This window comes from Ziziphus jujuba, chromosome 2 (assembly GCF_031755915.1).
Source record: "Ziziphus jujuba cultivar Dongzao chromosome 2, ASM3175591v1".
Lineage (NCBI taxonomy): Eukaryota > Viridiplantae > Streptophyta > Magnoliopsida > Rosales > Rhamnaceae > Ziziphus > Ziziphus jujuba.
The window spans coordinates 10,083,369-10,110,371 of record NC_083380.1 but is presented as its reverse complement, the minus strand read 5'-3'; the positions used below and the strand labels follow the sequence as shown (position 1 = coordinate 10,110,371).

General features: G+C 34.8%; 6 protein-coding genes across 10 annotated transcripts; 5 read left to right on the top strand and 1 right to left on the bottom strand.

Moving 5' to 3' along the window:
• Positions 1 to 327, top strand: LOC132800713 (6,7,8-trihydroxycoumarin synthase-like). The gene has a single exon (XM_060814954.1). It carries the CDS (start codon positions 1 to 3, stop codon positions 325 to 327), a length of 327 nt encoding a protein of 108 aa, XP_060670937.1.
• A 10,697-nt stretch (positions 328 to 11,024) lies between these two features.
• LOC107418218 (E3 ubiquitin-protein ligase RGLG2) lies at positions 11,025 to 15,746 on the top strand. 4 transcript variants are annotated; one of them, XM_016026896.4, is made up of 13 exons: positions 11,025 to 11,271; positions 12,047 to 12,119; positions 12,353 to 12,612; positions 12,963 to 13,047; positions 13,126 to 13,266; positions 13,354 to 13,467; positions 13,573 to 13,670; positions 14,168 to 14,247; positions 14,337 to 14,442; positions 14,544 to 14,671; positions 14,771 to 14,954; positions 15,080 to 15,136; positions 15,228 to 15,746. In XM_016026896.4, exons 3-13 carry the CDS (start codon positions 12,370 to 12,372, stop codon positions 15,306 to 15,308), a joined length of 1,317 nt encoding a protein of 438 aa, XP_015882382.1. In that variant the 5' UTR covers positions 11,025 to 11,271; positions 12,047 to 12,119; positions 12,353 to 12,369; the 3' UTR covers positions 15,309 to 15,746. The 4 variants fall into 4 exon arrangements, with proteins under 4 accessions (XP_015882382.1, XP_015882383.1, XP_015882384.1 ...); XM_016026897.4 differs by having other exon boundaries at positions 12,026 to 12,119; XM_016026898.4 differs by lacking the exon at positions 12,047 to 12,119.
• Positions 15,747 to 16,339: 593 nt separating this feature from the next.
• LOC107418211 (aldehyde oxidase GLOX) lies at positions 16,340 to 18,312 on the top strand. The gene has a single exon (XM_016026909.4). It carries the CDS (start codon positions 16,381 to 16,383, stop codon positions 18,067 to 18,069), a length of 1,689 nt encoding a protein of 562 aa, XP_015882395.3. The 5' UTR covers positions 16,340 to 16,380; the 3' UTR covers positions 18,070 to 18,312.
• A 487-nt stretch (positions 18,313 to 18,799) lies between these two features.
• LOC132799082 (uncharacterized) lies at positions 18,800 to 19,207 on the top strand. The gene has a single exon (XM_016026890.3). The coding sequence runs from the start codon at positions 18,800 to 18,802 to the stop codon at positions 19,205 to 19,207; it is 408 nt and encodes a 135-aa protein (XP_015882376.3).
• A 601-nt stretch (positions 19,208 to 19,808) lies between these two features.
• Positions 19,809 to 23,358, top strand: LOC107418210 (putative pentatricopeptide repeat-containing protein At5g37570). Of its 2 annotated transcripts, none has more exons than XM_048474568.2 (3): positions 19,809 to 21,858; positions 22,194 to 22,295; positions 23,262 to 23,358. In XM_048474568.2, the coding sequence occupies exon 1, from the start codon at positions 19,851 to 19,853 to the stop codon at positions 21,573 to 21,575; it is 1,725 nt and encodes a 574-aa protein (XP_048330525.2). In that variant the 5' UTR covers positions 19,809 to 19,850; the 3' UTR covers positions 21,576 to 21,858; positions 22,194 to 22,295; positions 23,262 to 23,358. The 2 variants fall into 2 exon arrangements, with proteins under 2 accessions (XP_048330525.2, XP_015882375.3); XM_016026889.4 differs by having other exon boundaries at positions 22,189 to 22,295.
• On the bottom strand, positions 22,355 to 25,308 carry LOC107418221 (proline transporter 1). The gene is made up of 8 exons (XM_016026902.4): positions 25,010 to 25,308; positions 24,548 to 24,772; positions 24,331 to 24,425; positions 23,852 to 24,041; positions 23,576 to 23,703; positions 23,275 to 23,490; positions 22,814 to 23,044; positions 22,355 to 22,720 (listed from the first exon to the last, which is right to left on the bottom strand). Exons 1-8 carry the CDS (start codon positions 25,128 to 25,130, stop codon positions 22,571 to 22,573), a joined length of 1,356 nt encoding a protein of 451 aa, XP_015882388.4. The 5' UTR covers positions 25,131 to 25,308; the 3' UTR covers positions 22,355 to 22,570.
• Between the last annotated feature and the right edge of the window lie 1,695 nt (positions 25,309 to 27,003).

The window sequence follows — 27,003 nt, the reverse complement described above, 5'->3', positions numbered from 1 at the left end:
ATGGTATTGGAACTGCGTAGTGCTAAGAGATTTCAAGCTAATTGGCATGCTGTGACTAATGAAAAGGTCGGAAATATGATTCAAACAATAGCGGCTGATTATCATAATCATTCTTCTTCTTCTTCTGGTCTGGTAATCAATCACGTCGCGTTTGGAAAGAAATATGATGGTGGAAAGTGGTCTAGGTTTTATGAAATGATTAAAGAAACTAAAGAATTACTTGTGGAGTTCTGCATAACAGACTTTTTTCCATTGTTGGGTTGGATCAAGAAGTTCAATGGCCTTGAAGCAAAGATTGGAAAATGGACAGTTTCTATGACAAAGTGACTGTAGATCACCTTGATCCTAATAGGCCTAAAACTGAACTTCGACGTAATCATGATGTTGTTGATGTGCTGCTTCAAGTCACGAAAAATCCAAACCAAGCCGTAGCTCTCAGCAATGACCAAATCAAGGTTGTTCTAACTGTATGTTCGTCTTTTTTTTTTTCTTTTTTTTTTTTCCCTATTCAACATAATAATTGTTTTCTTTACCATCTATTGTAATTAACTGTCAATCAGTGTGTCAAAATTTGATACATTTACTGTTGTGGGGAGTCTAGTTAACGTATCATGTAACAGTTATATTGTTAGGTGGTATCACATTCTAGTGAGTGACATGTGTTGCTTATTTAATATGGATATTTTATAAGGGAAACTGAACCCATTTCACATGTCATTAAAGGCATGAAAATGGAATACCACCTGATTATACCACCTGATTATCTATCTATTTACAATTTTACATAACAAAGTTTTTCCTAACTAAGATTAGCAAAACAATAATAATTAAAGTTAACATAATACATTAGAATCTAAGTTACATTAAAAAGTAAAATAATAATTATTATACTAATAATTTGTAATTTTATGGTAAAGTTGGCAACTTAAAAAATATTTGTAAAAGAATGTTTAATATAAAAAGAAATATCGTTGGTCAAAAAAGATTGCTAGTTGCCACATTTAAGCAAGGCCTTAAATTTATCGAATAAAGAGTTGACATGTGTATTGCAATAATGTAAAGAAGTCAAATTGTTCACTTAAAACCATAGTAAGGAAGTCAATTGTACTGTCTCAGCCCATTCTTTTTACTTTACCAAAACATATTTTTTACCTTTTTTTTATTTTTCAAGCCTCCATTTTAAACATTTTTTCATATATTGTCCGACAAATTAACCATTTTAACTTTTGTATACTAAGTTGGATGCGCCTACCACAAGTTGAAAAATCAAAAGTGGCAAATGTTATTGATATTAGCTTTGATATAAACTGTTAGTACTCAACATGATATCAAAGTATTAGTGACAATGGCTCATAATGTGTTTGGTTTCTTTTTTTGTTTGTTATGCGGTTTTTGCAGGACTTGTTTATCGCAGGGACCAAACAGCTGCTGCAAGTGTAGATTGTATAATGGCAGAGCTGATGAAGAATCCAAACACTATGAGAAAAGTGTTAGATTTTATGGATCTAAATATACATAATAAATTCTATTAATCATAAATTACTAACATTCAAACGCAGCCATTGATAAATGAAATCTTTAATCCTGCAAAATAGAAAACAATATAAAGTAGTGCCTAACCACTCTCAGATCTCTAAAAATCCTAATATCAAAATACCATATGACATATGTTTGTTTGCTTGCCCTAGACCTTTTATAGTCTCTGCAAGTCACACTTACCCATTAATTTTTTTAACACACACAAAATACTAATAATTTAATAATATAATAATACTAGGAAAAATATGGGTAAGTCATTGGACTTTTAAAGAGAGTTGGTCCTCCAGTCTAATGGGCCAACTGGAGTATTATAGAAAGTGTGTGACCAAGGGCCCCACTACAAAATAATAAAATAAGTCAGTCCCATTAATGGCATAAATAGACCCTATAAGTGAGTAATTGATTATACTAAGTCCACAAATTATTTATTTATCTAACATTCTCCCATTTGGACTGCATAATCATCATCATATATAATCCAAACTCACTTACTACAGAATCTCCCGAACCATAATACTATTTCATCTAAATATATATAGCATGCTGACAGGACACAACAATATACTAGACTAGGCAGTAGAGATTTTCTCAGTAAATCTCCCAAAACATGATACCATTTCAACTGAACACTTTGCATGCCATAAATTCAGTCTAGGTAGTAGAGATTTACCTAACCACATGCAATCCTCTAACACAAAAATATCATTTCATCCGAGCACATTGTGTATTGATAGGATACAACAATATACTCAAACTAGGTAGTAGAGACTCACCATAGTACCTATGGATCAACATACACATATACATAGACTAATAGTCTCAACAGGCCTGTAAATATAGGAGCAATAATATAGTGTAATAAATCATCTCATAAATAAATAATGATCCACATACATCAATGTATCAAAATACTCAAATAAATAAATAATACTCAACATGGATATTACTGCAGAAATTATAACAAACTCCCATTGACCCACAACAGTTTCAGCTGTCTAACAATCCCATACGGGACACATGCTCCTCAAATATGCTTACGGGTAAGGCCTTGGTCAGTGGATCTACCACCATGCTGTAAGTAGGTGTGTGAACAAAAGTAATGAGGCCTTCTTCAACTTTCTCCTTAACCACAAAATACTTAACATCAATGTACCTCGCACCAAGGGTACTTTTTAAATTATTGGAGAAAGATACTGCTGTAGTATTGTCACAATACATCATAATAGGCCTCTCAATGGAGTCAACCACTCCCAAATCACGAATAAAATTCCGAATCCAAACTGCATAACAAGTAGCCTCATAACATGCCACATATTCTGCCTCCATAGTCGAGGATGCTGTCATTGACTGTTTAGCACTGCGCCAAGATACAACACCTCCTGCCATGATAAATATATACCCAGTGGTAGATTTCTTATCATCCACACAGCCTTTATAATCTGCATCACTATAACCAACAACATTTAGGGAGTTGGTACGTCAATATGTCAACATATGATCTTTAGTACTCTGAAGATACCTAAGGACCTTCTTAACTGCTTGGTAATGAATAGGACCAGGATTGCTCATAAATCTACCAAGCACACCCACAGCAAAAGCTATATCAGGTCGTGCACATACTTGAGCATACATCAAACTACCTACTGCTGAAGAATAACGAACATTTCTCATCGCCATCCTCTCTTTATCATTCTTGGGACATTGATCATTAGAAAATCTTTCACTCTTTGTGATCAGTACACTTCCAGGAGAACAATTATGCATATCAAATCTCTTAAGGATTCTATCAATATAGGCTATTTGAGACAATTGCAACACATAATTAGTCCTATCTCGAACAATCTTGATGCCCAAAACAAAAGAAACCTCTCCAAGATCTTTCATATCAAAATGGTTACACAACATCTACTTTGTCTCAGCCAATAGGTCAGTGTCATTAGTAGCCAAAAGTATGTCATCAACATACAACACCAGAAATATAAAACTGCTCCCACTGACCTTTATATATATGCATCTATCACAACATTCTCTTTAAAGCCATTTTGGATGACAACCTCATCAAACTTAAGATACCATTGCCTCAAAGCTTACTTAAGACCATAAATTAACTTCTTAACCTTACAAACCAAATTACCATTCCCTGTTTGCTGGAAGCCAACTGGTTGAACCATATACACATCTTCAAATAAATCACCATTCAGAAAAGCAGTTCTGACATCCATCTCATGCAACTCTAGGTCATAATGTGCCACAATTGCCATAATGATTCTAAAAAAATCCTTTGTGGATACAGGAGAGAATGTCTCTGTGTAATCAATTCCTTCCTTCTGGCTAAACCCTTTGTCTACAAGTCTAGCCTTATACCTCTCTACTTGACCATTAGAGTCTCTTTTAGTCTTAAAGACCTATTTGCACCCTATGGGCTTGCTATCTAATGGTAACTCAACCAAATCTCAAACACCATTTGCTGCCATGGATTTCATTTCGTCTTCCATTGCATCCAACCAAAAGTTTGAGTGCGAACTGCTTATGGCTTCCTCATAAGTGACTGGATCTGAATCATCATTTATGTCAAAATCATGCTCCTGCAAGTAAACCTCATAGTCATTAGGAATAGCTGACCTCCTAGTCCTTTGTGACTTTCTCAAAGGCACATCAGCATCTACAATAGCTGGGATATTCTGCTCTTCAATGATGGGTTCATCCTGATCAACTATTGGTTCATCAACTACTGGATTAATAATATCTCTATCAGGAACTACAACACTGGGAATGAATACATTTTCTTCTCTAAATTGAGGCTTCCTTGGACCATTACTATCATCAAATCCAAAATCATCTTTAAAATAAACAATCCTGTCTGATTCAACAATTCTTGTGGTGTGAGATGGACAAAAAAATCTTGAATCCCTAGATCCTATACAATAGCCAACAAAATACCTATTTATAGTTTTAGGATCCAACTTCTTAACTTGAGGATTATAAATCCTTACTTCAGCTTTGCAACCCCATACTCACAAATGATGCAAATTAGGCTTTCTCCCTGACCACAACTCAAAAGGAGTCTTAGGAACAGATTTACTTGGAACTTGATTCAAAAAATAAGCAGCCGTCCTTAAAGCCTCTCCCCACAAGTAATCTGGCAAGCTAAAATTTGCCAACATAGATCGCACCATGTCCAACAAAGTGCGATTTCTCCTCTCAGCTATGTCATTCTGCTGAAGTGGACCAGGCATTGTATATTGCGCATCAATGTCACACTCACATAAATAAATTATGAATGGCCCTGGGTTCTGCCCACTCTCATCATATCTGCCATAAAATTCACCACCTCTATCAGACCTCACAGCCTTATCTTCTTATTCTTTTGAAGCTCCATCTTTACCTTAAACTCCTTAAAAGCAACTAAAGAATCTGACTTCTCACGGATAAGCTCAACAAGTCCATAACGAGAAAAATCATCAATAAAGGTAATAAAATACGTATAACCACCCAAAGCAGTAGGAGTGAAAGGTTTACATACATTAGTATGGATTAATTCCAAAACATCTCCACATCTTACTTTCTTATCCTTTCTAACCTTGGAAGTTAGCTTCCCTTTCATACATTCTACACAAGTCGACAGATCAGAGAAATCAAGATTAGCAAGTATTCCATCCTTCACTAACCTTTCCATCCTGTGTCTAGAAATATGTCCCAAACGCTTATGCCACAACATTGAGAAATTATCATTAACTCTTAGATGTTTAGAAGCAATAACAGGGTCAACAACAGAATTAATAGAAGAATTGGGACCATTACTAAATAAATCAAGTCTATATAAATTGCCACATAAAGTTCCAAAACCAACAACTTTATCATCCTTATACATCTCAACTTTATTATTCTCAAACAAAAAACTAAAACCTTGATTATCCAAAAGTGAAATAGATAACAAATTCCTCCTAATTGAGGGTACATATGAAACTTCTTGTAATTCTAAAACATATCCAGTGGCAAGCTTTAACTTGATTGTTCCCATGCTATTCACCTTCACTCTCGAGTTATCTCCCATATAAACATGCTGCTCAAGATTGGTTGACCCCTTTTGCCTTATCATCTCCTGCAATGAATTAGTAACATGAATTGTTGCTCCAGTATCAAACCACCAAATATTCATAGGCACATCAATAATATTGGTCTCAATCATTAAAATATTACTTTTCTTTTCTTGCTTTCCCTTCAAATGCCAACAATCTATCTTCTTGTATCCAACTTTATTGCAGTAGCCACACTTTCCATTGAAGTAGGCTTTCCTTTTCTCTATGTGATGAGCTCTATCCCTAGGCACTTTTGGCTTCATACCAGAAAACTTCTTCTTATTGGGCTTAAATCCTTGTCCAGATGTAAATCCTTGTCCAGGCTTAAATCCTTATCCTTTCTTTTGGAAAACCCTCTTGGACTTATCTACCTGATGTGAAACTATAGCAATAGATCTTGACCTACTGAGCTTAATATCATATTCCTCTTTTACAAGAATAGCAGTTAATTCCTCCAAACTACATCCTTCTTTCTTAGTATTCAAACTAGACCTTATATTATCAAACTGAGATGGAAGACTCTTCATTATCGAATAGGTCAAGAACTCCTCTCCAATGTCCATCTTAAGGTCCTTTAACTTATTATAACAAGAAGAAAGTAACATAATGTGGTCCCTTACTCCTTTAATTCCATCATATTTAGTATTATTCAAAAGGTCCAAATAATGATGCTTCTCATTCATATCAAACTTGATAAATTTCTTTCCTATCTCTTCAAGAAGTTCCTTTGCAGTTTCTACCTTTTGAATACTCGCATAAATTGATTCGTCCATATAATTCTCCATCATCATCATGCAGCACTTATTAGAATGCCTCCAATCCTCATAAAATTTCCTATCTGTTGCACTACTCTCATCAGTTGGTATCTCTGGTGGATCTATCTCTAAAGCCAAATCCAATTTCATAAATGTCAAATTCATAACTAAAGTCTTCTTCCACTTCTGATAGTTTGTCCCATCTAATTTCATCATGGCAGTCATAGGCAGAACATTCGGGGTGCTACTAACTGTGAAAATAGCAAGCACAATAAAACATTTAATATATATATAATAATAACTATTTTCCAGCCCTTTAACACAAAACATAAAATATCAATATCGCTAGGGTCTTTGTAGCACTAAAGATACCCTTTCACGGGCCAGGGACAGTCAACCAAATAACCACAATCAAATGCATTGAACTGAATCACCGACAGGGCAACTCAGAACCTGTAATACATGGCATTTAATTAATTTTCACTGCCATTCTAGACGTCATACAAAGCAACTAAAACTATCGACAGGGTAGCCTAATTACCCGTATAGAACATGGTTAATAAGTGGGAGAAAAATAACATATTGGCAATTTCATGAAATAGGCAAATATAAAACATCTCATCCACTATGCTAACATATATTATATTGGTACACATAATACAGATAAAATAAGTCTCACGACAGGTGAGTACTTAAAATTTCACACTACTATACCAACTAGGCATAAAGTCTCTTTAGTAAAAGCTAACACCATCAAAATTTTCATGCATAGATATTTAAATTTAATTCAATAAAATAGGAATGAAATAAATAAACAAATAAACAAATAAATAAATGAATAACATCCCTTTTTTTTTTTTTGGTTAATAAGAGTGAACAATAGATAAATAAACAACTAACCAAATAAATAAATAAACAAAATAAAAATAAAAAGGAAAAAAAAGTTTTTTTTTTCTTTTTTTGCTGCTGACATCAGTAAATGACACGTCGTGCTGACATCAGCACCAAGGCTCCAAACAGCATGCCATTTCTCTCTTCTTCTTCACCCAATCGGGTCACAAGTGACCCGGTTCCAGTCCAAACGAGTCACGCAATCCGCTATTTTCACTCGACTTTATCTCGGTGTTCCGGCCATCGTTTTCAACGATTCCGGCAGCTTAAGGTTTGTCTGGTTACGAGAAATTGTTTCCCCAATTCAATTTGAATTAAAAAACCTCCAAAGTTTAACACCCAAACAAGATGAATTCGGCCTTTAAACAAGAATTTTTAGATCCAATTTTGAAGTTTTCAGTCCAAATTAACTCAAAAAACTAATTTCATTTGACTTAGAGAACAAGAACCATAATACCTAGATCAAAAATTCATACAAAACACAATTTTCTCAATATTTTGCAAAAGCAATACACAGCCGAAAATTTTACAATATTATTATTATTATTATTATTATTAAGTATATAACTGTCGGATTATATTTTACAGACAATCAACATATAATATCCGATTAATAAAGGAAGAGCAAACAATAAAAAAAAAAAATCATGTAATCAATGTACAGATCATCAATGGCCGAATATATGCTGTTCAATCCGATCATCATAGATACAACGAAGATTAATCACAAAGAAATTTATTACGTATATTAACCATGCTCTGATACCAATTGTTAGATTTTATGGATCTAAATATACATAATAAATTCCATTAATCATAAGTTACTAACCTCCAAACGCAGCCATTGATAAATTAAATATTTAATCCTGCAAAATAGAAAACAATATAAAGTAGTGCCTATGGACACACTACTCTCAAACCACTCTCAGATCTCTGAAAACCCTAATATCAAAATACCGTATGACATATGTTTGTTTGCTTACCCTAGATCTTTTATAGTCTCTGCAAGTCACACTTACCCATTAATTTTTTTAACACACACAAAATACTAATAATTTAATAATATAATAATACTAGGAAAAATATGGGTAAGTCATTGGACTTTTAAAGAGAGTTGGTCCTCTAGTCTAATGGACCAACTGGAATCTTATAGAAAGTGTGTGACCAAGGGCCCTACTACAAAATAATAAAATAAACCAGTCTTATTAATAACATAAATAGATCCTGTAAATGAGTAATTGATTATGCTAAGTTCACAAATTATTTATTTATCTAACAAAACACACAAGATGAAGTGAGAGGAATAGTTTCCAAGGAAAAAGGAAAGGTAGAGGAAAGTGATCTTCCAAAACTGGCTTACTTAAGGTAGTTTAGACTCCAGTACCTACCAGCACCATTGCTAGTTCCAAAAGAAACCATGGAGAGCTGTGAAATTGAAGGTTACAAACTTCAACCCAAGACTAGTGTTTTTGTCAATGCAAAGATGATTAGGGAAAGACCCAAAATATTGGGAAAATCCAAATGAGTTCCAAACTGAGAGATTCATGAATAGCTCAGTATGGATTATAGAGGACAGAACTTTGAGTTACTACTATTTGGTTTTGGAAGGAGAGTTTGCCCTGCAATCAACATTTCAGTGTTGCTTATTGAGCTTCTACTAGCTAATCTTCTGTATTGTTTTGATAGGGAGCTTCCCAGTGGGGTGGAAAGTGAAGGTCTTGAAATGGAAGCATCTGGGCTTATAATGCACGAGAAGGTCCCTCTTTGCCTATCTGCAACCGTATTTATAACCATATGAGTACACAGTTGATTATTCTTCATTAGTTTAATCCAATACAGTTCAACATCCAAATAGGTATTTTGGTCCTCAATTTTATTTAATCAGTCAAATTAATGCTTTATACAATTAGTAGATAATATAATAACTTGTGTATGTAATTGTTATAAGATTTGTTGTAGTATGATTCCACCAAATGATTAAAATAGATTATCACTTGATATGTTATCATGGACAGATGGAAAGTGGAAACTTTGAACCTCCACTACATGGCCTCATTAGATCAAATTATAATTTGTCCATATATAGGAAAAGAAAGAAAAACCAAAATTTTTAAAAACATGAATTCTAATAATATTTAAACCATCTCTAAATTTTGGTTCAAGTAATTAAAAAACAATTTGGAGTACTGCTCACTTCAGTCAGCTTCAAGCATATCTTTTAGCTTTGATATGCTTTTTTCTTTCTCTGTTTTTTAATTTGTCTTTTTCAATCATTTATTGGCTCTTTTTTCTCTAGCCCCATCTCCACTGTCCTGCCCCACCAAAAAACATAAAATAAACTAAAATAAATAAATGCACAAATTTAGGAGTTGTAGCATGTCAATATATAAAGATAAAAGTTAGGATTTCTTTTTTCTTTTTTCTTTTTTCAAAGAAAAAATGGAATATCCAGTTGGTGTTTGAATTTGCTGTAATCCTAAGCAAAGTAGTATTTAGAATCTTTAAAGGTGCAAACATAGATATCTGGTTGCAATTACCAGATGTCTAATGTTTATCAAGCCGCCATCAATAATTGACCTTTTTTTTTTTAATAAAAAAATATCGTATATAATAAATATACTGAAAATGACATACTGAATTACATTGTATACATTAAAAAGTAAAAAACCACTTATTATCTTTCATTAAGTCAATGAAAAGAAAGAAAAATGAAAAGGATATACTCATAGACTTAAACTTCTCTTTCATCGTTTTTCCAAAGTCCATTTTCATTGGTACCAATCCTAGGAGAAGATACATAGAAATTAGTAAATTACAAATTCTGCCTTTCTTTAGGAATATAATGGGTGGAAATTAAAATTAAAAAAATAAATATTGTATAAATTCTTAATATATCTTACTTTAGAAGTGCTATTTTATTGATTTGAAGTTTGAAGTTAAACCTTCACCACTTGATTAATTATCTATCATATTTTAAGAGGAACGAATATTCTTATTTAAACTAATATGATCTTATTTAAGCAAATACAAATTCACAGTATATCTAAATAATTGTATTGTTTAATTAATTAAAATTGACAACTGAACATAAACTATTTATTTTTATTAATTAAAAAAATAAGTTTTATCAATTATTTTTATTTTTGAAGAATCAAGTAATCTTTCTCCATCCTTATCTACCGGTCATGTTGAAAAAGTCGAAAGCTTTTTTTTTTTCTTTTTTTTCTTTTTCAAGAATAAAAAAGAAAGGTCCAAAACTTTAAACATCAACAATAATATTTTGTCTCAATTTTAAGAGATCATGGTACATAAGCTAAGCATAATCTCGTGATTTATTTAATTAGTGATAGCTAAGTACAAAGTTAAACTTGATCCTCTTAGAACAATTTAATTGGCAGTAATTTCGAGATTCTAGTTGAAGATTTGATCCTAAAATTGTTTTTTTTTTTTAAATTTAGAAAAACAATTTTTTTTTTCAAAATACAAAATTTGAATTGTGTCTATGAGATACAAGAAAAATTATCTAAGTTTTTTTTTTTTTTTAAATTTATTTTTGGGAGAATATATGTGTAAAAATTCTGGGTTTTCTGCAAAATTTAATTTTTGTTTTGAAAATAGTTAAAGTGGAAGTTAAATCCGAATGAAGAGACAATGGTAAACGGTGGGCGGGTGTCATTGTCACTAATGGCCAAACCAAAAAAAAAGCAGTTTAATGTGCTTTTTCTACAAGGAAACTTCGTGGAAGCCCCTCCTTCTTCCAACTTCCACCCATTACTGCATACGTTTCTTTCTTACCGTTTTGTTCCCAACAACAACAACAAATATCAAAGCCCATTTACCACTCTTTCCAAGTCTATGGATTTCTTCTTCGTCTCCCTCTGACTATTCATTTTTCTCACCACCTTAACCTCTCTCTCTCTCTCTCTCTCTCTCTCTCTCTCTCTCTCTCTCTTTCTATCTCTTTGACTTTGCAATGCTGCAGATTTGTTTGCTTTGCTCTCCTTGAGGTACCTAATGCTTTTTTTTTTTTAATTTTTTTTTTAACTTATTTTATTACTTGTAATTCTGGGTTTCTTTAAGAGATATTTTTGCTAATTAACTTGCATATTTTTATATTTATTTTTTTAAAGATTTATTTTTATTTATTAAATATGTATAAAAGAGAAAAAATAGGTTGTGGGTCTTTTATGATTTTGTTGATTTTGTTCTTCACCTCTAATGGGGTTGTTAATCAATATAAGATCTTGAAATAAATGTAGGTGGATATTAGATATGCAGCTTCTGGAAATTTTTGTTTCCTTTTTGAATGGTGGGTATGCATTGTTAGGTTAAGCAACTTTGGGAATGTATATTTTTGCCTTTGTGGAAAAAGAAAATTGTTTTGGTTTGGATAGCATTACTGCAATTTTTTCTCAAATGATTCGGATAATGCAAGATTATCCATTATGGTTATTCTGTTAATATTCTCACCGTTTTGTTTCAAGAGTTATTATTTAAACATGCACATATTTTTCTTACCAAATTACGGCATTTGGGATTGGATTGGATTGGATGATATTTTAAGGCAATAGGGAAACTTTTTTCAGTAATTAAATTATGCAGTTGCAATTTAAGTAGTCACAAATAAAAAGAGCCTCGTGATTTTGAAAGCTGTAAGAAGTCTACTTAAACCATACTATGTAATATTTATTTTAGTCTAGTTTTATTGTGCTTTTAGAATTCTAGTTCTACTAGGTTGTTTTTTACGTTTCTTTATTTCAGTCGCTTTTCAATGTTTCTAAGCAAACGGCAGAGGCCAATAAAGATCGAAAGATTGAAAGATTAAAGATTGAAGATCGAGGATTGAAGAATAAAGGTTTTCTCTGCATTTTCAGTTCATGCTGTCTACCATCTCTATTTTTATCTTCTTGTTGAGTTTGGTTTGTGTTTGTCTGTCACTGGATCCTCGTCCGCTTTGTAGAACTTAAAGTAGTTATTTTTCTGTGTAAGTACAATTGGGTGTTCTTTGCCTTCTCAAGCTATTGATTTTGCCTCGAGTACCAGTTTGATGGAGTCACTTAATGTGTTTGCATTTGATGTATGATGTAGGATTTCTATAGGAAATCATGGGTGGGAGTTTTTCAAAACGTCAGAGATCATCAAGATATCCTTCTGATGCATCTGGCTCGTATTCTTGGGGTTACCAAGGTTATCCACAGCCTCCATATATGCCTCCAAACCATGAGTATGGGCAGCCGCAATATGCATCAACACCCCAAAGCTATGGTGAAGTTCACGCACCTGAATCCAAAAGAAGGTTGGAGAGGAAGTATTCAAAAATAGATGATAATTACAATAGCCTGGAGCAGGTAAGACAGTGTTTTCTGTTCTGCAATAATTGAACTGGTGTGATAACAGAAGATCATTATTCCAATAGGGCTATTCTTGATTCTTGAAGCATTATGATCTTTAAAAAGAACATAAATCTCAACATTTCTTCCTCATGTGCTTGAGTATGCAAGTTTTCATCCCTGGCATGTGGTTTTATCTTCATCCACATCATTTCAGTGTCATCAATTGAATTTCATTCTATAATGAAAATTGACTGACGAGATACATCTATGTCTAAGTCTTATGTTGTCACATCTATCTTTAAGGTTTTCGATTCACTCTATGTCTTACTATCATGTTCTGCATTAATATAATTCTATTCCCACAGGTAACTGAGGCACTGGCGCGTGCTGGCCTGGAGTCCTCCAATCTTATTGTTGGTATTGATTTCACAAAGAGCAATGAATGGACAGGTTGGGCATCATCAATGTGCATAGAGGTTCTGTTTTGCAAAGTTTTGGAGAAACTTACTTAATTTGCTTTTATGTTAGGTGCTAGGTCATTCCAGCGTAAAAGCTTGCATCACATTGGAGATGCTCAAAATCCTTATGAGCAGGCAATATCAATTATTGGCAAAACATTATCTTCCTTTGACGAAGATAACTTGATTCCTTGTTTTGGATTTGGAGATGGTATTTCTTCCTCTGTGGTTTTGCAATGACTTAGTTTAATTCATCCTATCCACAATTGATGTTGCATTCAATGTTATGCATTGGCAGCATCAACCCATGACCAAGAAGTTTTCAGCTTCTATCCAGATGAGAGGTTCTGTAATGGATTTGAGGAAGTTTTGACACGTTATAGAGAGTTAGTCCCTCAGCTACGACTTGCAGGTTGTCATGCCATACGTTCTTATAATTATTCTCCGTTGCTTTTGTTTTGGTTTCTTGATTGATCATTTGCTTACAATAGTGTTGTACACTCTTTCATAATAACAGGGCCCACATCATTTGCCCCAATTATTGAAATGGGCATCACTATAGTTGAGCAGAGTGGTGGCCAGTACCATGTGTTAGTGATAATTGCTGATGGACAGGTAATTCTATACCTCTATCAATCTATACTTTATAGTTTTTTCTGTTTCGTTTCTTGAAAAAAAATTCCGATCTAGCAGCTTATATTTTAAAACCAATATATATATATATATATATATATTTTTTTTTTCCTCTCCCCTTCTAATGATGGGTGACCAAATAAGTCCCACATGTAAGTGATTGAAGTGATAAATTTAAAATGCTTATAAGAAATACAAACCTAGCTCTTCTCTCTCTCTCTCTCTCTCTTTCGGTTTTCATCCTTTTTTAATAAAATACATGCTTCTGACTTGATAAACAGTGATTTTAAATCTTGTATAACAATGCCCCTAAATATACTAGCTTCTATATAAATGTGTAATATAAGAGTATAAAAGAAATGCTGCAATGAGCAGCTTGCAGTCCTGTTGTGCTATAGTTTATTGCTTTTTTCTGGCTCTGCCATCTTGTGCAACTTCAGACTGTTTACATTATGTTAATTAAATTTGAATCGGCACAGGTGACTAGGAGCATTGATACTGAGCGTGGCCAGTTAAGCCCACAGGAAAAGAAGACTGTTGAAGCAATTGTGAAAGCAAGGTGATTGTTTCTATTGGCTATTGCTTGTTTCTTTAGGCTTATTCTCTTTATTCCGTAACAACCTTTTTGATATGCTGATTAATTTGCAGTAATTACCCCTTGTCAATTATACTCGTTGGGGTTGGTGACGGGCCATGGGACATGATGAGGGAATTTGATGACAACATCCCTGCTCGGGCCTTTGATAATTTCCAGGCAAGCACTTCTAAGGGGTATCGCAGTATGGTTTTTCTATTTATTTTCGTTGTTTCTTTTTCAGTGTTTGATTGAGAAATACTTTCTTTTGTCTTTTGTAGTTTGTGAATTTCACAGAAATAATGTCAAAGTATATGGACCGTTCAAGAAAAGAAGCAGAGTTTGCTCTTGCAGCTTTGATGGAAATACCATCCCAGTATAAAGCAACGCTAGAGCTCAACATACTAGGGTAGCTTTCTAATTGATATACAGTAGGCTTTTTGGGTTCTTTTATTGCTACCATTATCAAAAACTCATATGTATATTATCTTTCTTGTGATTGCTTTAGCACTACTCGGGGGAAGGTTATAGATAGAGTTTCTCTTCCTCCGCCTTCGTATGGAGCGGCTTCATTTAATACCTCAAAGCCACCTCCACAATCAAGCAGTTTCCGTCCAAGTGCCCCTTCTTCTGGAGGATACAATGCTCCCGTTGGCAGGGCCACTCCTGCTGCTTCTGCTTCCGATAATCATGTATGTGCCCTCTCCCTATCTTGCACACGACTCTCTTTGTGCTGAGTGTCTGACAAAATCATTGTTTTGTATACCATCATCGCCACTGTTATCGCCAATGTAAATAATTTTTTTTGGTTGGTCAGCTTTGTCCCATCTGCCTTACCGATCCGAAGGATATGGCATTTGGCTGTGGACATCAGGTAATGCCATTGTGTATTTATCATTTCTTACCTTGCTGCCCTAGATGAAAAAATTGAATTACATATTTTCCAATATCAATATCTTTTGCAGACATGTTGTGGATGTGGACAAGACCTTGAACTATGCCCAATTTGCCGTAGCACCATCCAGACCAGGATAAAGCTCTACTAATGGAGTTTTTGTAGGAAGGGCTTTTTTTATTTTTTATTTTGGCCGCTATAGGAAATCAACTTGGAGACCCTTTGTAAATATTCCAGTGTTTGTCAAAAGCTATACGAATAATATCTTCTGAATGAGCTAGATCAGCTATAGAATTGAAAGGTCATTCTTGGGCAAGTCTTCTAGGCTTGTTGGACTTGAATACCATTGGGCAGAGATGATTTTGCTGCTATCTATAGTTTGATTGGGACAGAGTCCTGTTGATATTGTTCTTTAGCTTCTACTTTGGTTCAATTTTATTCAATGCATTATTGTACCTGTTGCTTTGTGGTGGTCCATATGAAAAATACAACTTGCTACATCTTCTGGTGATTGGACAAATTTAAGTCTCAAAAATAAAAGAAATAATAGAAGGCCATTGATTCAACTTGCCAATAGCATTTTATTTTATATTCATTTTGAAGTTGAAGCCCATTTGAGATGTATGGCCAGCCAAGTTCCAACGCACTTCAAGTTTTGCTCCAAACAAAGACGGGGCCCAAAAATTTAACGTTATTCAGCTTAAGCCCACATTCCTGGTACCTTGGACATCGTCAAACATATATATATATATATATATATATATATATATTTATATATAATTCTTTATTTAATAATTATTATTTGGTTAATAAATTTTGGACATGATGCTTAGCGATTTGGGATTTGGTAAGGTTAATTTAATTAGCAGCAAAGCGTGCATTAAAACTGAGTTTCATCTCCAATTTCGACGGTACTATTGCCATCAGCCAAAGACTCTTCTGCATAATTCGGAGAACTCTCAGGACCAACATGATTCAATTCTGGACAACCATTTTATATTCGCTAACAACATTTATTAACACCCTAACCCGACTAAGTTTCAGCCAAACCCCATTTGATTCAGCTTCAAGAAAACAAAAGTCACAGTTCTTGAATGCAAAACTTTCTTGATGAAAATTGCCCTCCAACCAATATATATATATACTTTGCCTATATAAACAAGGTTTTCAATGTTCCACCACGCCAATAAAAAAACACACATTCTTTCCTCATCATTTCAAACATGGCAGACAAGAATGGTCTCCTGGTTTCTATCAAATTCATGAGCGTTGCATTGTTGTGGCTATTGCAATGTTTTCAATATGGTATGGCAGGGGGAGATAGGAAAGGAAGATGGGTGCTTCTGCTGAACAATATGGGAGTGGTGGGTGTGCATATGGCTCTAACCCACCATAACACTGTCATTATCTTCGATCAGACCGGAGTAGGACCGTCCCGGTACAGGCTAAGAAGGCGGTACAATGGAACGAGGTGCAGGGATACCCGGGATGATCTCACAGACTCAACATGCTATGCTCACTCCATTGAGTATGACATTTCGAGCAACAGGATTAGGCCTCTGGAGCTTTACACTGATCCTTGGTGTTCATCAGGATCTTTCTTGAGCAATGGAACACTTCTTCAGCTCGGTGGATTCGAAAAAGGTTCTCGTAGAATTCGATACTTTAGGCCCTGTGGCGACCGTGAATGCGATTGGAAGCAATCAAAGAGATTGCTCTCCGATGAGCGCTGGTATGCTTCCAGTCTGCTACTCCCTGAAAATGATCGTGTCATTGTGGTAGGTGGGAGAAGAGAATTCTCATATGAATTTGTACCGAAGATTTCTTCCGACGAGAAGTCTTTTGGTCTTCCATTCTTGCACAGGACTTATGACAGGAATGCAGGAGGAAACAACCTCTATCCATTCCTTCACCTTTCTTCGGATGGCAATCTGTTCATTTTCGCCAACCAGGACTCCATCCTCTTCAGCTACAAACGGAATAGAGTGATCAAGACCTTCCCTCGTATCCCCGGTGGTGGTTCGAGGAACTATCCAAGCTCTGGCTCATCAGTAATCCTCCCTTTAGATTACAAAAACCGGTTTCTTAGAGTGGAAGTCATGGTATGTGGAGGAGCTGCTTCAGGAGCCTATAGAGCAGCAAGACAAGGAAGATTCCTAAAGGGCTTGAGGTCTTGTGGAAGAATGGTGATCACAGGGGACACACACAAGTGGAGAATGGAAAACATGCCAGGACACCGGCTACTAAACGACATGGTGATACTTCCAACCGGCCATATTCTGATCATCAACGGGGCTAAACGTGGTGCTGCTGGATATAACAATGCAAGAAATGCTTCCCTCCAGCCTTACCTTTACAAGCCTAAGAAATCACTAGGCAGAAGGTTCACCGTCTTGAAGTCCACCAAAATAGCAAGAATGTATCATTCATCTGCCATTCTTTTGCCTAATGGTAGAGTTCTAATTGGAGGAAGCAATACTCATAATAGGTATGCATTGAGAAATGTTGCATACCCAACTGAGCTTAGGCTACAAGCATTTGTTCCACACTATATGGACCGTAAATACCATAAGTTTAGGCCTAGTAATTTCACAGTACAATATGGCCATGGACATAATGGAATAAAGTATGGGGAAGAGTTCCATGTTCAATTTCATCTGGGACGGAGGCCTAACAAAGATGTGGATTTCACTGCTTATGCACCACCATTCACGACACACTCTATGTCGATGAACCAGAGAATGCTGAAGCTCAGGAGCAAGAGTATGGTGAGGGCTAAAAGTGGTTTGGTGAATGTGGTTTTGGAGGCTCCACCTTCACCTAGAGTAGCACCTCCTGGTTATTACTTGCTCACAGTTGTGAATGGAGGAATTCCTAGCATTTCTAAGTGGGTTAGGTTTATATATGCTTGATATCTTTTTGTTTTCATCGTTTAGACTCTTTGAAAAGTCTTAATGGGTTGGGGAATAATTTGTGTAAACAAACTACCTGGTTACTCATACCAGAAAATAGCCATCTATACATATAAAGAACCTTTTGTTTCTAGCACATAAAATCTCATGATCGGTCAGTTTTTTCTTTGTTTCTCTGATAATGGTAAAAGATGAATGAGGTGGAAATAATTGGCTAATTTTACTTACCCTTTTCAGCATTAAGCCCAATATTGGTTCTCTGTTAGCTACTTTTGAAACTGAAACTCCATATGTTTGCAATTGGCTTTGACCAACCTGCTTTACAAATTTGGTTCCATTAATGCAGTAAGATTTGTTTGGTGGGAGAAGTTAAAAAGTTGCCCAAAAAAGCTACAAAATCAAAATAGAAAACCCCGTGAAGAAAAAAGTAGAGACAATGACATCTTTGGTTTGACATTTTTGTGGGGTACTATGTTGTTGGGTGATGGAAACCTAAAAATTTCTATCACCCACTCATCCAACCTGGTTTACCAATAAAATTGAGCTCACTATTTAAAGTGCATTAATTGCAGTGAACTAGTTTCTCCAACTTATGTCACTTTCATATCAAATTAAGCAATTTAAAAAGCTAACCTACTTCAACTTTTTTTTCCTTCACAAACTTCTCAGGACCTCTGGCTTTCCATATAATTATCCATAAGCTCAGACCAAGTTGGTATTTTGTATTGATATGGCTTCCTCATCACTGGTCAAAGTTCCTTATTTCAGACTGAGAAATGAATTAGATGGGTTTCAAAAGAAAGAAGAGGAAGACAATGTAATATTCAAGAAAATAAGGAACTGGTCCAAGTTCAGGAAGATAAATGGTAGGAAAAGACCAAGGGTTAGAATTCCAGGGCTGAGGAAGTTTCTGAGAAAAAGAGGGAGGTTTTTATCAAGGTTTAGAGTTTCATTGGCAAAGGTTTTGTGGAGGTTGAAGAATGGACAGGCTCATATGAATGATCTTCTTGGTGGGAATTATTTGTTCATGCAGCCAAATCCTAGTCCTTTCAGATGTGCTGATCGGAGACCTTATTTGGGTACTCATTGTCTTCATGGATTGCCACGAAGTAGGTATTCACTTGGAAGAATTGCTTGATGGTATATGTAAATTATGTATTAATATTCTGTAGTAGTATGTCAAATTATGTCAAATTCGCTATTTATGTACATATACATACATATATATATATATATATATATATATTCAATGGACAAGTAATATGTTTTATGTTGTGTGAGGTTTTATATATATTATTTTTGCATTATTTTTTTCGTTTGTTTTAAAAATTAAGATGGTTATTCGTATGGATATTATTTATTAGAACTAAAATAAAAATTAATAAAAAAAATAAAATAAAATCTCTATTTGATCCCGACCAAAAAATAAATAAATAATTCTATTTGATCATGATCCTGACTATAAATCTACCATCTATAATGATATAAAAAAAAAAAATCATAAATATTTGTACAATTGAAATCATTTACTACATGTTAACTCTAAATTGAAAAAAAAAAAAAAAGTTATTTTGCGAAACTCTTTTACTTATTGCAAAATACATGGCATATTTTGTCTTTCTTCTAATTCCTTTTATTTTATTTATTTATTTATTTTATTTTTATGGAAGTAACATAAGAAAGAATTATAAGTTTTCTACATTAATATTTATTTTAAAAGGATTGAAAATGGAAACATATAAATACAAAACGAAGTTTCAAAAATTTGGAGGGAGTCAACGATGGAAGTAACAACGGCTCTCAAAAACCATTCAAACAACAAAGCCGACATTGCCGCTTCGCTGCTAAAAGATTGCTATTCTCTCTCCCACCTTAAGCAAATCCACGCCCGTATACTCCGATCCGACCTCCACCGCAACGCCTCGTTGGCTTCCACTCTCATCTCTCTCTATGCCTCTCTATCTTTCCCTCGCTCTGCCCACTTCGTCTTCTCCTCTTCCTCGCATCCAAACCTCTCTCTGTTCAACCATGCTATCAGGGCCTTTTCAAAGATTCCATCTTTCTGCTCCGAATCGATGAATTTGTATGTTCGAATGGTTCGTATTGGAATTACACCCGATAATCTTACGTACCCATTTTTGCTTAATTCGTGTGCTTCGTTGAATGATCTTAACCATGGAATTGAGGTCCATGGGCGTGTTGTTAGGTCAGGTTTTGGGTTTTATATTCCTGTTTCGAATGCTTTGATTGACATGTATGGTAAATGTGATGTGTTGGAGGGGGCAAGAAAGGTGTTCGATGAAATGAGTGTGAGGGATGTTGTTTCCTACAATGCTGTTTTAGGGGCTTATGCGAGGGGTAAGGTGGGTATGGTGGATGCCCAGGTTCTGTTTGATGGAATGCCGGTAAAGAATGTGATATCTTGGAACGCAATGATTGTAGGTTATATAAACTGTGGGGATCTGGATTCAGCTCGAGCTATTTTTGATAGAGTGCCTGAGAGGAATATTGTCTCTTGGACTACAATGTTGGTAGGCTATGCTAAAAATGGGCTAATTGATTTGGCTAAGGTTTTCTTTGATAAAATGCCTGAGCGGAGTTTGGTTTGTTGGACAGCTATGATTTCTGCATATGCACAGAATGGGAGACCAAGTGATGCACTGAGACTTTTCCGGAGGATGGAGAAAGAACATATAAAGCCTGATGCTTTCACCATGACTGCTGTTATCTCTGCATCTGCACAATTAGGGCAAACGGATCTGGCAAATTGGATCACATCATATGTGGATCAACATTGCATCGAACAGAACCTACAAGTACTCACTGCTTTGGTTGATATGCATGCCAAATGTGGGAACATAGAAAAGGCATTTCGCATATTTGAGAAGATCCCCCGACGGGATGTTTTCTCTTACAGTGCCCTAATCACCGGTCTTGCCTCCCATGGACATGGGGTCGAAGCTCTTGACATCTTCCAAAAAATGCTGGCAGAAAATATAAAGCCTGATTGCATCACTTTTGTTGGGGTATTGACTGCTTGTCGCCATACAGGACTTGTGGAAGATGGAATGAAATATTGGGAAAGCATGGTTAAAGATTATGATATTGAGCCTGATACTGATCACTATGCCTGCATGGTTGATATGCTAGGACGCGCTGGAAAACTTAACGAGGCTCACAAATTAATCAAGAGCATGCCTATGGGCCCCCAGCCAAGAGCATTAGGTGCCCTACTGGCAGCATGTAGAACATATGGCAATGTTGAGATTGCAGAAGAAGTCGCTGAGCAACTCTTCAAGTTGGAACCCAGGAACACTGGAAATTATGTCCTTCTTTCTAGTATATATGCGGAAAGGGGGCAATGGAATGAGGCCACAAAGGTACGTCAAGCTATGAAAGAGAGAAGCATGAATAAGTGTCCTGGAAGCAGTTGGGTTGAGATCAAAAGCAGAGGTCATGGAACTGAAATGAAGAGCAGAACTCAGAACAATCTTATAGCAAATTAAGACAAATTGTGTTATATATCTGAAATATAATGCACAATCTCTGCTGCCAGTTTTGATTGGATCAAGAGTGCAGGTACCATGAGGTTAATGCTTTCGTGGTACAAGAAGTTATTTCCCATCTCTAAGTGGACCAGCAAGGCTTGGAAGATCATAGGCCAGTTAAATGGGCACACTCTGCTCCCAGTTAAAAACAACATAACTAAAAGAAAATCCTCACCATTGAACAAAATCCTACTGGACTGAGTTATCCTCACTTGCATTTGTGTTTCAATTCAGTAACATGGTGGGTTCTGTTCTTACAGGTTCTTTTCTGTCACCGCCACCTCATGGGTAAAATGTAGGTAACCATGAGGAGAAAAAAAACCCTGTCTTGTAGTTGTCTTTTGGGCCTAGTTTTACATGGAATCTGCTTCCATCTTTTCCATGGGTGTTCTGCGTTCTTGGTATAATTGTGAAATGAATGAACAAAAGATTAATTGTGTAATCAATGTTTAGTAGAAGTGTACAGATGTACAAGTTTCTTATATGGTTGAACTATGTTCATTCATTGTCCTTTTATTTTTCTTCTTAAAGTGCGCTTTATCTCAATGAAAATGAATGTCCCACATTTCAGGAAAGACCTCAAATTTTGATCAAGTGGGGCATAGCTAGTGCAATGGAGGGAAGACAAATTAGATCAAATCCCAATAACTGCAACGACTGCTTACTCTGACTATGCCTGTAAGATGGTTATTTGAAGTGTTCATAATAATTCCTTTTACTAAAGTGCTGGGTTTACATTGGTTTCCTGAGAAGTTAATATTATAAAGTGAATAGGTAAGTAAGATAATTATGATGGTCATGAGAATTAATGATTATGGCTTAAGAAAAATCATTATTCTTGTCTTTCTATAGCCTTGATTTTGTTGCTGAAAAAACTTACCTTACAATATTGCAACTTGCTAAAATGGGAAATGCAAATCAAAGGCTCTAATCTAATAAGAATTTACTAACACTTACGTATCTGCAAAGAAATTATACTTCCAAACATTGTGAACTATTAACCGAACTGCAGAAATAGTGGTCATGACTGTGAGCAGTGAAGAAAAAACAACGTTGAACCAATGCCACAACTTCTGCTCTGTTCTAGCTGTCTTTCCCTTTACCTGTGACAGTAATAATGTCGAGATATTAAGAGAAACAAATGAAGTGAAATTTGAGTTTTATAATTTATTAGATGGCACATATTAGAAACTTACCTTGATGAAAATCATGCTTGGGAATGTAAAAGTTAGAGGGATAAGTGAAAATGATCCAAACAAGTTTACAAAGTCCCCCATGAAAGGAAAAGCTGCTGTCATAAATGAATTAATTGTGAAGATGAACGCTCTCAGGAAGAATCTACGTTTGCAATTTTCCTTCGAATTCATGCTTTCATCGAGTTTGAGAAAGTTAGTATCAAGGGTCTCATGGATTGGTGCAACAAACATCTGGATTCATAGTGAAACACAGTAAATAGGTTCTTTGCAGTAAAACACACAGACACACACACACACACAGACACACACAGAAACAGTTTGTGCATGAAATGAAACGGAAAAAGATGCTTAATGCTTAGGATTCCATGTATGCATTTGATTTTTCTTAAACATTTTCAGATTGTGCATGAAAAATTATGGGTTCTAATGTTTTAAATTGGAATTACAGATAGAGATCTTACATGCTGGGAGACTATAGCTTGCAGAAAGACTGCAGAATTTATGAGGACCTTGACCCATTTGGCAGTGTTTAGCTCTTCAGGAAGGTATTCAGATACTGTTGATCCATATGCCCAGTATCCTAGTACACTCACACCATAGTAAAATATGAGTCCCACAGTATACTGTAGACTTAGGGCTTTTCTCATGTTTGTCACTACTGGCTTCCGCAGAGTTGACTGCATATAGTATTGCTTTACATATACATTCTTAAAAAGGGGTACAATACAAATATTTGTCTTATGTGTTTTCAGAAACAAAAACCTGTATTTCTAGCAGCAAACCAGTGGTGTTGCAGACAACAATGGCTGAAATTGCCCCAAACCCATTGAACACCTTTCCCACCATGCTTCCATGGATCTCATAGTCACGTTCTCTGTTTGTTCTTTTCCCTTCAGAAGAATCATTATGCCATATAAATTATCTGTGTATGGATTATATATGGGCATCTGAGAACCAAACATATAAAGTCTGTATGTGCGGTTAAGAAATTTTGAAATCTGGAACTAAGCAAATAGAAAAAAGCCAAAGAATTTTTACCAACATCTCTGCCTGTCAACACCAGAAGGATAACAACGTATGCAACGGTGATAATGGTAGAGGGTCCCAGGCAAAATTTCATATCAGACATGGTTGGAATCAAAAACGCAAATAGGAAGTAGGCCACACCAGTGATGATAATGTAGTACTGAAGCCTTAAAGGGTCTTCAGTCAATACTGAGTTTATCTCCTGTTTGAAAATGACCAAATAAAAAAAATACAAAATCCATACATATCAGTTTCCACCAAGCCTAATACAGTCCTTCATGTTCTATACAGGTAATAGATGGTAATATCTATATAGAAAAATTATAGATGGTAATATCTATATAGAAAAATTATCTACTGGGCAAAGTTGCCCCGATTAGATGTAATTCTGGTAATACAATCTACAAATTACATGTAATTGGACGATAGGCATTTAGCATAAGCTGGGTAATGGTGCCCAGTGGATGATTTTTATGTATATATGCACATACCTTGAGTGCTCTTCCCCCAAGGAGAATCATGCCCATATTTCCAAGAACAAGGGTGAGAAACTGGAAAGCCCAAGTGATATAATACATTTCTCTGCCTTAAAAAGAATAAGAAATAAACAAATAAGCAGCTTCCAATTTAAGTTTCAATTCATATTAACTTCTATTCATTTTTCTCAAGCAGCGTTGCAAATTTGAGTGTGTGACCGAGAAAGCTCACCATAAAGGGAGCCCATAATATCCCTATATCTGATGAATCTCTGACCATCAACAAAATGAAATGCTGCCAATAACCAGTTACCATAGGCAATATAGAACCCAACAACAAGCAAGCATATAATACCCCATGTCCAACCCAAAGGCACTAATATAAGATTTGAAAAACTCAATATATAGCCACAATTGAAGCTTGTCACCAGCATTAATCCAACTTGTTGCCATGAATCTGAAAAAAAAGAAAATTTTAAAAATTCATCAGGGAAGAAACATAATATATAAAGTCCAAGAAGAACCCAGATTTAGAAATGCCCTGAATTTTATTACAACAGCAAAGATGTAAACAAAACCGGCTTCAGAAACCCTGATGGGGAACAACATTAATCTTAACAATATGTAAGATTATCAGCATGAAACAGTCTGAGATTTTGTTGCGAGTGAAAAGTGGATCAAACATTTTGCATACCATGACCAATTGTATGAGCAGAGGGAAGGACAAAATCAAGATTTCGATCCCCCTCTTTTCGGCCTTCTTCGATGGCCAAGGAGGATGGTTCTGTTTTCCCTTCAGCTTCCATTGTTGCCATTGGTGCAGAAATTTCTTATATTATCAAAAAAAACCAAACAAAGGAAACAGCCTTGCTTAAAAAATATGCAAGATAAAGGCAGAAATGTTAAATAGCATGTGTTGCTCAATTATCAATGCTTTGTGTGACAGCAATGTAGACCTTCCAAGAACTGATTTTTGGAAGATGGTTTCCCTCTTAAGCATTTTCAATTCCCAGAAAACGAAGAAAGAAAACCCAGAAACTCTTGAACTTGGAAATATAACTATACACTATGGCACTCCAATATGATTCTCTTATATAGTATATATTATTGCGTAGGAAGCGGATATTATTGCTCTGTGTGCATGTTTGCGTAGCATGCTCCACGTGAAAAAGACTTTTTAGTTTTTACTCACACTAAAATATCTATATTTCCATAAATAATAAATTAATAGATAATTAAAAGTGCCCTGTATTTTTCTCTATATTTAGGCAGAAAAAACAGTGTAAAGGAACACGTTTTCCAGTTAGTTTATTTTGTATTTTAGACACTTTTATGACCATTTTGTTTTTATTACCTTCTCATTCTCCTCAATTTCTTTACACAATATTTGTTTTTAATACAATATGATAAATAAAAGCCCATATCCTACCATTATGTATATAACTCACATATGTATATGACAAACAGAAACTTAATCTAGTTAAGAAACACTAATTTTATACTAATAAACTTCATACAATATTACAAAACGTTAACTAGCACTATCTATCATAGTGCATAGCCATTGTTACTGACTTTTATTACATAACGATAATCTGGATAACAATCTATGAGTTAATTTAGAAATTAAACCAAAAACAAAACAATTTGGCAAGAAATAGATTTTAAAAATAAATTTAGTAGAAGATGTAAAAATCTATTCAAATTAATATCTCCAAAGCAGAAGATAAACACATACCTGTAAAACAATTTCTATACTCTCACAGATTTGACGTATAGTCCTTGCAAAAACAGTTTATTAATAAAAATTATTGCTTTCTTGAACAAGGCTATGAAGAAAACTATATACAAGTTAAGTGAGGGTAATCCTTGTCATTCTTATATAAACAATTTCGACTTAGGAATTTCGATAGACTATAACAATTTGAGGATAATAATGGCATTAATGGTGTATCTAGTATTAGCATGTCTTGGACAAACAAAAGAGCCTGCCATATGATATGTCAACGGTTTCATGGTCAAATTGTATAAATTTATTAGCACAGTGCACACCATTTTTTTATTTTATTATTATTATTATTTTTTTCTCCCGTGATATTGACCATGTGGTGGGCTTCAAACTAGGAAAAGATTATAAAATAACATCAACAATTATTATTTTTTTATTTTCTTAAAAAACAAAAAGAAAAAGAAAAATTCTGACCCCAAAAAAATAAAAAAAGTTGGAGTGTTTGTAGGATAATCAAGCGATAAATTAAAAAAAAGAAACAAAGGGTAAGATACCCATTTTTCATTTGTGTGTTTAATTTACTAATAAGATATGATATATATTAGGGACAAATGCATTTTGGTACCCTCTATAATTATGAAAGTTTCAATTAGGCATTCTAATATTAATTTGGACACATTCATACCCTATAAGTGTAAGAAAGTTTCAATGTAGTCCAATTAGGTTAAAAATGTAATGGAATCCGTCCAATTGGGGCACGTGTGAAACGTCACCTCAATTTCCCTTTTTTTTTTTTCATTTATTTGTTTTTTTTTTTTCGAAATTTATAGTGGCCGGAGATTAAAAAAAAAAAACAAAAAAACAAAATATTATATCTTAAGTTTACGACACCATGGCTTAACATTGGAGCTGCGTTGTTGAGGAAGAAGAGCAACTCGTGAGGCAGAGCAATTCATGCG